The sequence below is a fragment of the Erythrolamprus reginae genome, chromosome 1 (genome assembly GCF_031021105.1).
Source record: "Erythrolamprus reginae isolate rEryReg1 chromosome 1, rEryReg1.hap1, whole genome shotgun sequence".
NCBI classification, from domain to species: domain Eukaryota; kingdom Metazoa; phylum Chordata; class Lepidosauria; order Squamata; family Dipsadidae; genus Erythrolamprus; species Erythrolamprus reginae.
Genome location: NC_091950.1, coordinates 401,195,625 through 401,208,102, shown reverse-complemented (window position 1 = coordinate 401,208,102; position 12,478 = coordinate 401,195,625). Strand labels below are relative to the sequence as shown.

Here is a 12,478-nt window from a genome sequence, read left to right as displayed (position 1 = left end):
TTCTTCCCTCTACAGGAAAAGAATTCAATGGCAGTGTTATCAGGGTTTCCTTCGCAACCAGGCGGCCAGAATTCCTGCGAGGAGGTGGTGGTGGAGGAGGAGGAGGAGGAGGTGGTGGACGGCGAGGTAGTAACAGATCCAGATCCCTTTTACGTGGTAGTCCAGTGGTACGGTTCCATTTTGGGTGGTTCATCTGAATTTCTCCCTGAGAACTGGAGCGGTACTTCAGCCCAACCCATTTTCATGATTACCCCTGACCAAACAGTTGGTACATACTGGCCAGTTTTGATGTCAGAGGCTATTCATACTTCGTATTGTGAATCTTTGCCATAAGAGCCTCATACCAATTTCCTTACTTTGATTGTAATATTGTGCTTGCAGGTTCACGTGGAGGGGGTTTCGGAAGAGGAGGGGGTTTCCAGGGCCGAGGTGGAGAACCGAAAAGTGGTGATTGGGTTTGTCCTAATCCGTAAGTCACTTTCAGTCTTATATAGAAGGAGCCTAGAACTGCTTAGTTTAGTCTAAAAGTAGATTATTTGTTGCAATAAGTACAGTTGGCAAAGTAGCATGGAAATTCCAGCAAAATGGTTGCCACAAAAGGCTTCTCTGTTCATAAAATGGCTGCTATGGGTATGGGGTTTGATCACACATAAGGGGAAAAAACCCAGAATATAAACTACTGGGGTTGCTTAAACCAAGTGGTTTATTCTACATCTTTATTCTATGCAAGATTTCAAACAAAGCACTTGGCTGCAACTACCCATCATTTTTATTTCCTAAGGATCTTCATTTCCAAGTTCATTCTTGAAAATAAAATGATTCTAGATGTTTTACAGCATTCTAATTTTATTTTTCCAGTGAAAATAACTTTTAATATAATTTAAATGGAACAGTCAGTAGCTAAGGAAAATGTTTGCACTACCAAAGGAGCATCAAATTGCCATTTAATAGATAATAGCTTTTTAGAATTGTTCAAAAGTGCAGGTTGAAGCCTATATAATCTGGTATCTTTAACTAGAAGGGTTTGACCTCTCATTCGGATGCTGCTAGTTTCTGTTTGAGCTCCCTTCCTGGTGATCTCGTGGACCAGTCCATGTCATTTTTGAGACATACTTATGTATTTCTCAAAAATGACATGGACTGGTATGCTATTGCACTCTTCAAATATTTTTTTCCCTCCAAATTTTCTGGTACGCAGTCCTGCGATTACCTAGTGGTTTCTCAATCAAGCATTAAACAGATCTGACCCTGGGCGAACCTTTCAATAATAAACTGGTTAGCAAGATGCTGTAAATTTCACTCAGAGAACCATATAGCAAATATCTTTCTATCGAGCAGTGGCACTTTTCCCCCTTTATTTTGTTTGATTATGTCCATCATCAGGCAATGTTCCCTCTAATTTTTTTGGGGGGTGGGCGGAAAAGTATAGTGTCTGAGCGGCAGTCCCTTTGGGACTGGGCGGCACAGAAATAATAAACAAACAAACAAATAAAAAACCCACCCTGTTTTGCCTCAGAGAATTTCAAAATAAAATACTGTACTGTGTGTCTATAACAGTGAGCTCATAATAGGGCAACTCTATCAATATCAAAATGCCACTTAAATAGTTGAGCTAGTTTCAAACTAGATTTTGATTTTCTTTCTTCCTTACTCCCATTCTTTTTCTTTCTCTTTTCCTTCCTCTCTTTTTTCTATCTGTTTCTCTCTCTTCCTCTCTTCTTCTCTCTCTCCTTCCCTCTCACTCTTTCCCTCTCGGCTTCTGGGCAGGTTTGGAAAACTCTGAGTTGATGATTTTTAAGTGAGCGATTGCTCACTGCTCAGCTTAGAGGGAACTATGTCATCAGGCCTCCATAGCTGTACCAATATTATTATAGTTTAATGAGAATTGTGGTCTAATAAGATAAGGAGGGACTGTTCAATGTTTCTAAATAAGGACTGTATGGATAGTCCTATGCAGTTCATTTAATGACTGTTGGAAGTTACAGCAGCATTGAAAAAAGTGACTTACAACCGTTTCTCACACTTAACTACCATTGTTGAATCTCATGGTCAAAATCCAGATGTTTGGCAACTGATATATTTATGATGGTTACAGTGTCCCAGGGTCATGTGTTCACTTTTTGCAACCTTCACACCACTAGCAATCTCAATGGGGAAGCCAGGTTCACTTTCAACCACGTTACTAATTTAACTATGGCAATGGTTTCTATGGCAAGAAGGTTCATAAAATACAGCAAAACTCACATAACAACTGTCTCGCTTAGTAACAGAAATGTTGGGCTCAATGATGGTCTTCTGTCGAGGATTACCTATATAAAAGGTATTGATTATTCTTAGTCTCCGCAATTACTGAGAGGTGTTTCCTGGTCTTTTTCAGGAGCTGTGGAAATATGAACTTTGCTCGCCGGAATTCCTGCAATCAGTGTAATGAGCCCAGACCGGATGATGGCCGTCCCTCTGGAGGAGGTGCGTGGAAACGCCGCCTTTCAAAAAATGGGGGAATGTTGTTGGCTGGGGTGACATTTAGAATTTCTTGTTTTATCTTCCGTCTTCACAGATTTCCGTGGCAGAGGTGGTTTTGGAGGTGATCGGGGGTTCAGAGGCCGTGGTGGCCGGGGCGGTGGCTTTGGCGGCAAAATGGGAGGAAGGTTGGTATTGAATGCTTACAGAACTACAGAAGTGTGTGTTTTCTCCAAATGATGCAGAAAATTGGCAGATTTGTTAAAGTTCAGTGATGGAAACAGTTTTCAGGCCTCCAAAGACCCACCCGCAGTGGAAGCTGCCTGGTTCATTCTAGAATGCCAAGCTACCTATCAGGAGACAGGCTCAAAAGGGTGATTCATAAGAAAAACAGGGACCATTTTTTCTGGGAAAGTTTGACTGCACTTTTGGTTTTAGTCACACCAGAAACATGAGCCTCTGTCATAATACAAAATGGGGGTAGTGGTAGAAGCGAGAGGGGTTTCCAGAAAGTCACTGGGCAGTTTGTTCTGTTGCGATAATATTCTGTATAGCAATGATTTTCAACCTTTTTTGAGCCACGGCACATTTTTTACATTTACGAAACCCTGGGGCACATTGAGTGGGGTGGGTGGGGGGCTGTGTGGCTAAAAAAAGTTTGGACAAAATTTTTTTCTCTCTTCCTCCCCTTTGCTCTATTTCTTTCTTCCTCCCTCTTTCTTTCTCTCTCTCCATCCCTTTCTTTCTCTTCCTTCCTTCCTCTTTTTTGCTCTTTCTCTCCCTCCCTCCGTCTCTGTCTTTCTCTCTCTCTCCTTCCCTCTCTCTTTCTCTCCCTTTCTTGCTTTCTTTCTCTCTTGCTCTCTCTCTCTTTCTCTCTCTTGCTTTCTCTCTCTCTTGTTCTTTCTCTCTCTCTCACTCTTTCTCTCTTGCTTTCTTTCTTTCTCTCTCTCTTGCTTTCTTTTTCTCTGAGCTTCGCTGCACACCTGACCATGTCTCGCGGCACACTAGTGTGCCGCGGCACACAGGTTGAAAAACACTGCTGTATAGGATAGTCATGAGGATAACAAGTGGGGATTTGTGTTGGCTGAGTTCTTGGAACAATGGATGAGTTGCTTCTGGATCATTAGTGGCCAGTTGCATGTTTGTCTGAAGCCTTAAACCCTCAGGGTAGATAAGCACTAGTTGTCTGGGTTTATTATAAATTCCTCAAAGACTTATTTTTAGTTCATGGTTTTATTATCTTTACTTCCTGCTGTTCTTCAGTATAAGTTCCCATCCAGGCACAGCTAAGCTTTGACAAAGTGAAAGTATCAAGCCACATGTTCTATCCCATTAATAAGCCATCTTTGAATTATAACAAATCCAGCTTTAGCAGTTTGTTAATGAAGTTCCATACCTTTCTATTTAACTATTTCTAACAATTCCCTGTTTGATTTATTTTATCATTCAAATTTATATAGTCACTCATCTCTGGATAGCTTACAAAAAATTACAACTATATAAAAAAACAAAAAAGAGCAATGCATTGCTTTAAAAACAAGAAAGCTATATAAGTATATACAGGTAGTCCTCGATTTACAGCAGTTTGTAAATGTGGCTTAACTTAACAAACTTCTCAATTAGTAACATATATTCTGGACTCAATTGTCACAAGTTGAGGATAATCTAAAAAATAATAAAATACCTAAAGCTCGCAGCATACAATCCCATCATTAAAGCATTATTAGTATGGGTATTATACCTGTTATATATCTGTGCCCTTTGGTAAAACCATGTCTTCTGGTCCTTGCAAAAAGCCAGCAGTCAGGACCAATCTGATTTTAGGGATAATAATAATAATAATAATAATAATAATAATAATTATTATTATTATTATTATTATTATTATTATTATTATTATTAGGATTTAGGATTTGTATGCCGCCCCTCTCCATAGACTCGGGGCGGCTAACAACAATGATAAAAACAGCATGTGACAATCCAATAATAAAACAGCTAAAGACCCTTATTTATAAAAACCAAACATACACACAAACATACCATACATAACTTGTAATTGCCTAGGGGGAAGGAATATCTCAACTCCCCCATGCCTGGCGGTATAAATGAGTCTTGAGTAGTTTACGAAAGACAGGGAGGGTGGGGGCAATTCTAATCTCCCGGGGGAGTCCACAGGGTGGAGCCACCACAGAAAAGACTCTTCTTCCTGGGCCCTGCCACATGACTGGAAGGCCCCACAAATATGCCCCTCCATGTTATTTAAGAAGTCATGACTATTAAACTATATTGGAATTTGTTGGTGGAACAGATAGATGTAGATACAGCTCTACTTATGGAGCTTCCTTTGCAGAGGATCCAAAACTTGGAGTTTTTGAAATATGCTAGTGTTTAGTTAGAATGACATTTGGTTATGAAGCTTGGATCTGTTGGGTAATCCTAAAAAATTGCAACAATGGCTGTATTATGCTTTTGTTTGCTTTAAATAGGTAAGGGAGGAATTAATTAAGAGCTAATTTAAACTTCTGCCTATGCCTTATTGGTATTGCTGGTTGCTGTAATTCTTCCGGTTACAATATTCTGAGTTTATTTAGGGGCAAAGTTGAAAATCAGAAAGCTCTTTGGAAGAACAGGACTTTCAACTAGACCAGGTTTCTCTCTTCCCCTTACCTCTTGATGGTTTGACTCCATGTCTGTTGATATGTCTGATACCAGCATCCTTATTAGGAATCACTTGCAGCAACCAGCTTTACGCACTATGTATATGCTACAGGGAAGTTAATGGTGATAATTGAATATTGTTTTTCTCTTTTCCAGAAGCGACTTCAGAAATGATCAACGTAACAGACCCTACTAAAAAACAAAACAAAAAACAGAAAATGTCCCCTTCTTTCTGATGGCTTTTCACAGCAGAATTGCTGAGTTTTGCCTGCTGCTTTATCCCATGGTCTCTTGGATAGTGGAATTAAATGTAAAAACTGGATTTTTAATTTGGTGGGAGGGACTGGGATATTCTTTCCCTGTTTTTTTTTTCTTTTTCTTTTCCCTTTTTTCCTTTTTTTAGCAAGTCCATTAAAATTTCATCTTTCTATTTCCAACATTCCCCCATTTTCCCCCAGCTATCAACTACACTTGTTCATAGGCTCTTAAAATAAGGATGGAGTAAAATTGTAAAATATTTGCCAAAATCTGACATGTTTTATAATACACAAAATAAAATAAAAGCTGATTGTTTATTTGTGACATCTTGACGGCTTTTAGCCATTGTTATTTCAAGAATTTTTCTATATTGGATACCCTTGTGCATGGAGTGCTTTTTCTAGCTTGGATACCCTTGTGTATGGAGTGCTTAAATGGATTGTTCTAAAATGAACAATTTTGGAATGAAATCATTTATGTTCTGTATATTTAAGTTATGCAAACTGGCATATACCAACAAATTTGTTAGCTGAGAAGAGGAATTCTGCTATGCATTGCCAAGATTTATTGGAAAGATTTTTGAGCTTGAGAATTTTAATGGGTATCGTCCATATCCACACAAACTAAAGTTAAGAATTGTCTATCTGTCTAACCTTACATTTTTTTTTATATTGCCACCCATCTACCAAAAGGAATCTTGTCTGTTTTTGTAGAAATAAGTATATTTTGGAGAGGCAAAAAACCCCTGCACAGAATTGAAAGTCAAGATAATTGGGAAATAAACAAAAAGATAATGCTTTGGTATTTTTAAAAACATGCCTGTATACACCCATTGGCAGTAATCATAGAGTTTGATTTTCGGTCTTATATTTTCATGTTTTTCTTAAGCACTGAAAATTGAAGGGAAAGCAATCTTGAATAGCTCCCAGAGTTTATAGTTTACATTTCTCCATCTCTATCTGTGCAAGCGGAGAATTGATGCATTCAGCAGCTCTCCCATCTGGATGTGAATTTAATATTTGTGGTTTTATTTTGGTTAAGGCTCCAACGGAGCACTTGGTATCTTTTCCAATTATGTTGTAGTCCTATCCTGAGGCAATGCAAAATTAATCCCTATATTTTTTTTCATTCTTTCACAAAAATGAAACTGACAAGTTTTGAAAAGTCCTGATTTGTGATCATTTGAAAACTGCAGCATTCAGGATGCTAGAAATTGTCAGGTTTCAACACCTGGATGGTCCATATGGGTGTTTCATGACAAGTGGGATTGTCCTGTAGGAAACGGAGCTGTAGGTGGTGCTCTTTGCTTCCATCAAAAAATAAAATGAACAGTTTAAACAACTTGCAGAGAGAAGCATTGCTCATTTCCATGAAGGATTCTCAATAATGTGGAATTGAAAAGGAAAAGACGACAAATTCCAGATTTGGAATTGTGTAAAAGAGATTCAGATTACAGTATACCACTGTGCTACACAGATTAGGGTCTGATGACATATTTAAAATATACTGTTATTTTAAAAGAGAGTTAAGCTATAGACTTCGGAGAGGGGCGGCATACAAATCTAATAAATTATTATTATTATTATTATTATTATTATTATTAGAAGGATGATATCCTGTAGAAGGGAAAGCTGCATTAAAGGAATATTGATTTAAGGGTGGAGAATGATGATGGCTGAATGAAAAAAGTGGTCCTCCATACTAAATGAGTACTGGGAGAGAATGAAAATTTTCTCCTTTTATGAGAATTTAATTATCCTTCAATAAAGGTTATTAGCAGTAGATTCAGGACAAACTAGGTATGTTTATAAGGGCGGCATAGAAATCTAATAAATAAATAATAATAAATAAATAAATTGTATCCAAATGTCCATTGAGAGCTGATACCAGCCCAACATCTAATTTTTGCAATATAGACAGCGATGGGCTTCTAGCCAGAACGCTAAATTGGGCTCGCAACCGCAGCTCTCGTGAGTGCTTGCGGGGCCAGCGCAATTTTACTTCTGCATCTGTGGAGGTAGCAAAATCGCGCATGGAGCAGCAGCTGCGCCCATATCTTGGTGAGTTTTTCTTGCTTCTGCGCATGCTGAAACCTGGGCAAATCTGCGGCTCCATGCGTGATTTTGCTACCTCCACAGGTGCAGAAGCAAAATCACGCTGGCCCCGCAAGTACTTACAAGAACTGCGGTGGCAAGCCCAATTTAGCGTTCTGGCTAGAAGCCCACTGCTGAATGTAGACCATCCTGTCCTTGAATGACTGGGTGGGCTGGACATTAACATTTGAGCTATTTAAAAGTCCGTGTATTTGCCATATGCTAAATAAATAAAATAATTCTGTTTAAGAAGTTGCTTTTTCAGATCTGTGGCTGCACTGCAGGTACAGTGGAGTAACCATTTTACCCAACCTGAGAATGCAAGTACAGGCAATGATTGATGCATTGTCTCCTTAAAGGGTGGTTCCTTCAGAGTGGTAAGTTTAGGCCACTCAAGGCTGCCTTGTCTAGACAGTAATGGTCATGATCAGGAAAATAGCTTGCCTCCGAACTGGAATGATGGTCCATCCTTTTAAAAGCTTCATGGTGCCTTATCAAGTGTGAGTCATGCCTTTGGCTTGCTGAGCATGGAGCTTTCATCTGGCTCCAGACAGTATATCAGCTGCCGTTGGGTGCTACTCAGTTGCCACTCCTCATTCTTTAAATAACTGATGCCAGAATCTGCATTGTATTTTTATGACCAGGAAGATTTTTTTTCTCCTTTTCTCATAAATCTAAAAATTTTACTGAATGAAATTGATAGTAGAAAAGACGACATCATTAACTACTCTCACTGATATCTTGTCTCGGTTGCTGTCTAATAACCTAGACCAGTGATGGCAATCCATTTTTTCCTTGGGTGCTGAAAGAGTGTGGATGTGCGCTATGGTGCATGCACAAGTGCTCACAACCCATAATTTAATGACTGGGGAGGGTGAAAATAGCTTCTCCCACCCCACCCCCAGAGGTTCTCTAGAGGTTGGACACGGACTGTTTCTTCTGGTTGGCCTAGTAGGCTCATGTTTCACCCTCTTTGGGCTCCAAAGACTTCTCTGGAGCCGGAAGAGGGTAAAAACGCCCTCCCCCATTCCCCCAGAGGCTCTCTGGAAGCCAAAAATGTCCTTCCAGAGCCTCTGAGCCAAAAACCAGCTAGCCAGTACAAACATGCATGTTGCAGTTGAGCTAGGGCCACAGCTCCTGTGCCAGCAGATATGGCTCCACGTGCCACTTGTGGTACCATGCCATAGATTCGCCATCACTGACCTAGACCATCCAGATGCTAAAAAATACTATTTGTGTCGTGATGTGTCAATTGCAAGGGGATGTTACCTAACATTGATAACAAAATCTCTACAAACAAATAACCAAACTGAAAGAACACCAAGAACTCCATATTTTGAATATATTTTTGAGACCGTTTACATACATACATTTTATTATTATTATTAATAATAATAATAATAATTAGATTTGTATGCCGCCCTTCTCCGAAGACTCGGGGCGGCTCACAGCGTACAAAAACAACACAATGATAAATCTAATTAATTAAAAATTGCTACTAAAATCCCACATAGATTAAAATCAGTCAGCCAATTCATTCACAACCACACATTACATCTCGTAAACAGGTTCTGGAGAACCAGTGGAAATTTTGAGTAGTTTGGAGAACTTGGAAACACCACCTCTGGCTTAACCCAGAGTGGGGTGGGAAAGGAGATTTTGCAATATCTTTCCCTAGCACGCCCACCAAGCCACATCCACAGAACCGATAGTTTTAAAAAATGAATTTCACCATTGAACCAAAGACTGGGTTTGGCCATAAGCGTACCATTTTCAAGAAGGAATAGGAAATTTTCCCTGAAAAATTTCACCTACAATAACTAATTGACTTAGTACCATAACGAAGATACACACAAAATATTTATGCCAAAAATTCCCAGACTGGATGGAGACAAAATAATCTTTCTTTGGAACAGAAAGTTTGCAAGAGAAAAAAAAAGTCTACATCAATGTTTCCCAAACTTCACAGCTTTAAGTTATGTGGACTTCAATTTCTAGAATACCCCAGCCATGAATTCCCCAATCGGTATTCCTCAGCCAGTCTTGAATTCCCCAAGGAGTCATTCTGGAAGCCATCCCAAGAGTTGAAGTCCACATATTTTAAAGTTGTCATGGTTGACAAAGTAGATGTCTGTCAACTTCTTTAGGGAGTAGAATTGGGGCTCCTCATTCCTGCCTGGGTGAGTCTATCCAAACTGGTTTTTAAGGAAAATCAAGTGGCATGTTGTACTTACTGTATTTTTCGGAGTACAAGATGCACCGGAATATAAGACGCACCTTAGTTTTGGGGAGGAAAATAGGGAAAAGAATCTGCTTACCAGGTATTCATCTAGCAAGCATCCTTAGTCTGGTCAGTTTCAGCACATTATTTTATCCCCTGGTTAAGGGCTTAAAAAAATTATTTTGAGAGAATTACAATGAAAGAGCTTGCAAGCCAGTAAGAGCTGGGAACATGGTTAGCATCTGGAAAGAAACAGTCTGAGCAAGTGGAGCAACGGAAAAAACCCTTCAAAGACTAAGAGCTTGGAAAATATTCTTTACAGAGAGTAAAAATGAAAGAGCTTGCAAGCGGGTAAGAGCTGGGAACATCGTTAGCATCTGGAAAGAAACAGTCTGAGCAAGTGGAGCAATGGAAAAAACCCTTCAAAGACTTAGGGCTTGGAAAATATTCTTTGCAGAGAGTAAAAATGAAAGAGCTTGCAAGCGGGTAAGAGCTGGGAATATTGTTAGCACCTGGTTAGAGCTGGAAAGAAACATTTGGAGCAAGTTAGACCAGTGATTTTCAACCTTTTTTGAGCCACGGCACATTTTTTACATTTACAAAACCATGGGGAACATTGAGTGTGTGTGGGGGGGGGGGGGGCTAAAAAAATATTGGATGAAAAAATTCTCTCTCTTCCTCCCTTTTGCTCTATTTCTCTCTTCCTCTTTCTCTCCCTTCCTCTTTTTTTCTCTCTCCATCCCTTTCTTTCTCTTCCTTCTTTCCTCTTTTTTGCTCTCTTTCTCTCTGCCTCCCTCCCTCTATTTCTTTCTCTCTCCCACCTTCCCTCCCTCTCTTTCTCCCTCTCTCTTGCTTTCTTGCTTTCTCTCTCTTGCTCTCTCTCTTGCTTTCTTTCTCTCTTGTTCTCTTTCTCTTTCTTTCTCTCTCTTGCTTTCTTTCTCTCTTGTTCTCTTTCTCTTTCTCTCTCTTGCTTGCTTTCTCTCTTGTTTTCTTTCTCTTTCTTTCTCTCTCTTGTTTTCTTTCTCTGAGCTTCGCGGCACACCTGACCATGTCTCGTGGCACACTAGTGTGCCACGGCACACTGGTTGAAAAACACTGAGTTAGACTAATGGGGGAAAACTTCAAAGACTTAGGGCTTGGAAAGCATTCTTCTCAGAGGATAACAATGAAAAAACCTGCAAGGGAAAATTGTAATCAGCTAGTTAGGGCTGGGGGGGGGGGGGAAGCTACATTCAGAGTATAAAAGGCACTCTAATTATCAGCCTCTTTTAGGGAGGAAAAAGGTGTGTCTTATACTCCAAAAATACGGTAATTCAGCATTCTCTCCAAGTCTGTTATCAGTTCTGGGTGAGAATATGTAATGTCTGGCTAAGTAGACTTTCCTCCCAAGAGATCTGGCCCCATTGATATTGAACTCCTTCCATGCAGCCTGGAAATTTAAGGTAGGACAGAAGACTGTGCAATGGGGCTTTGTCCCAGGATTTAAGGAATGAGGTAGGGTCATGCCAAACACATTCTGGAATGGAGACTAAGAAATGGGCACGTAGAAAGATTAAGCAGAATTTAATCAAGTGTGTAGTTAGTCAGTTTGTATATACAGTGGTACCCATATCTAAGAACGCCTCTACTTACGAACCTTTCTAGATAAGAACCAGGTGTTCAAGATTTTTTTGCCTCTTCTCAAGAACTAGTTTTCATTTACAAACCCGAGCCTCTGAAACTGTAACCGGAAAAGGCAGGGAGAAGCATGCATGGGGCCTCTCTAGGAATCTCCAAGGAGGAAACGGCCAGAAAAGGCGGTAGAAGCCTCTTTGAGGCCTCTCTAGGAATCTGCTGGGAGGAAACAGGCAGGGAGAAGCTTCCATGGGGCCCCTCTAGGAATCTCCTGGGACGAAACAGGGCCTCCACCCTCCCTGTGGTTTCCCCAATCGCACACATTATTTGCTTTTACATTGATTCTTATGGGGAAAATTGCTTCTTACAAACTTTTCTACTTAAGAACCTGGTCATGGAATGAATTAACTGCATAAGTAGAGGTACAACTGTATTTCATAAACAATTTACCATAATGTCTTAACACATTTTCCCAAAATATTGGAGAATTTTAAACTTCCCTTGCTTTGATATTCTCCCATCCACAAATCTTGAAAGGAGATACAAGATCTCATGTGAAGCTTCTCAAAATGCTGAATGTATTTTTAAGGAATCTTAAAAATTGCTATTATTCACTTAAAATTCGGAATGGGGTTTTTGTAATGTTATCTCTCTGCTAAAAAAAGTTGGTGATCAATTTTGTTACAGATTTGTTTTGCCATTTTTAAATCTCCTGTTATTCCTTTTTCCTTCTATTTTAGTTTGTACTTTAATGTTTGATTTTGAAATTGAATAAAGATATTTTGTAAAGGAAAAAAAAGATTTCACAAAAGGAAAGAGCTGGTGCCTCTTCCATCCTTTGCATTTGAGCCTTTATCTCAAAACAATACATTAGTGCCATAAATGACAATTAAATTTGCAATATCTGGCTCCAACGTTCAATGCAGTTGGAGTTAGATTGCAAAGCGGTCTCTGGGTTAGAGGTCTTAGTTTGCTTAGCTGCCTAGCTCATTATCAGGAAGTTGATGGCAAGATGGGGGCTTTGGTGGCCTTATAGCAAACTGTCCACATTGTGCCAAAGCTTCCCTGAGACTTTCTTTCTTTTGCCAAAACTACTGTTGAGAAAGTCTCAACTAACCAGTGATTTCTGACAGTCTCAAAATGGGTGAACAGTGCAGTCAGGCGGTAGGGAAAG

General features: G+C 39.6%; 1 protein-coding gene across 2 annotated transcripts in view; it reads left to right on the top strand.

Moving 5' to 3' along the window:
• TAF15 (TATA-box binding protein associated factor 15) overlaps positions 1–5,700 on the top strand; it is a 32,000-nt gene extending 26,300 nt beyond the window's left edge. The window contains exons 12-16 of one of the 2 annotated variants that reach the window (XR_011557584.1): positions 16–167; positions 382–469; positions 2,378–2,466; positions 2,558–2,648; positions 5,275–5,700. Coding sequence is in view for 1 of the 2 variants with exons in the window: in XM_070735141.1 (XP_070591242.1) it covers positions 16–126; positions 382–469; positions 2,378–2,466; positions 2,558–2,648; positions 5,275–5,314 (419 nt within the window). In the remaining variant the exon portion in view is untranslated. The remainder of the gene's footprint in view (positions 1–15; positions 168–381; positions 470–2,377; positions 2,467–2,557; positions 2,649–5,274) is intronic. The other variant, XM_070735141.1, reaches the window with a different exon arrangement.
• The last annotated feature ends 6,778 nt before the right edge of the window (positions 5,701–12,478 follow it).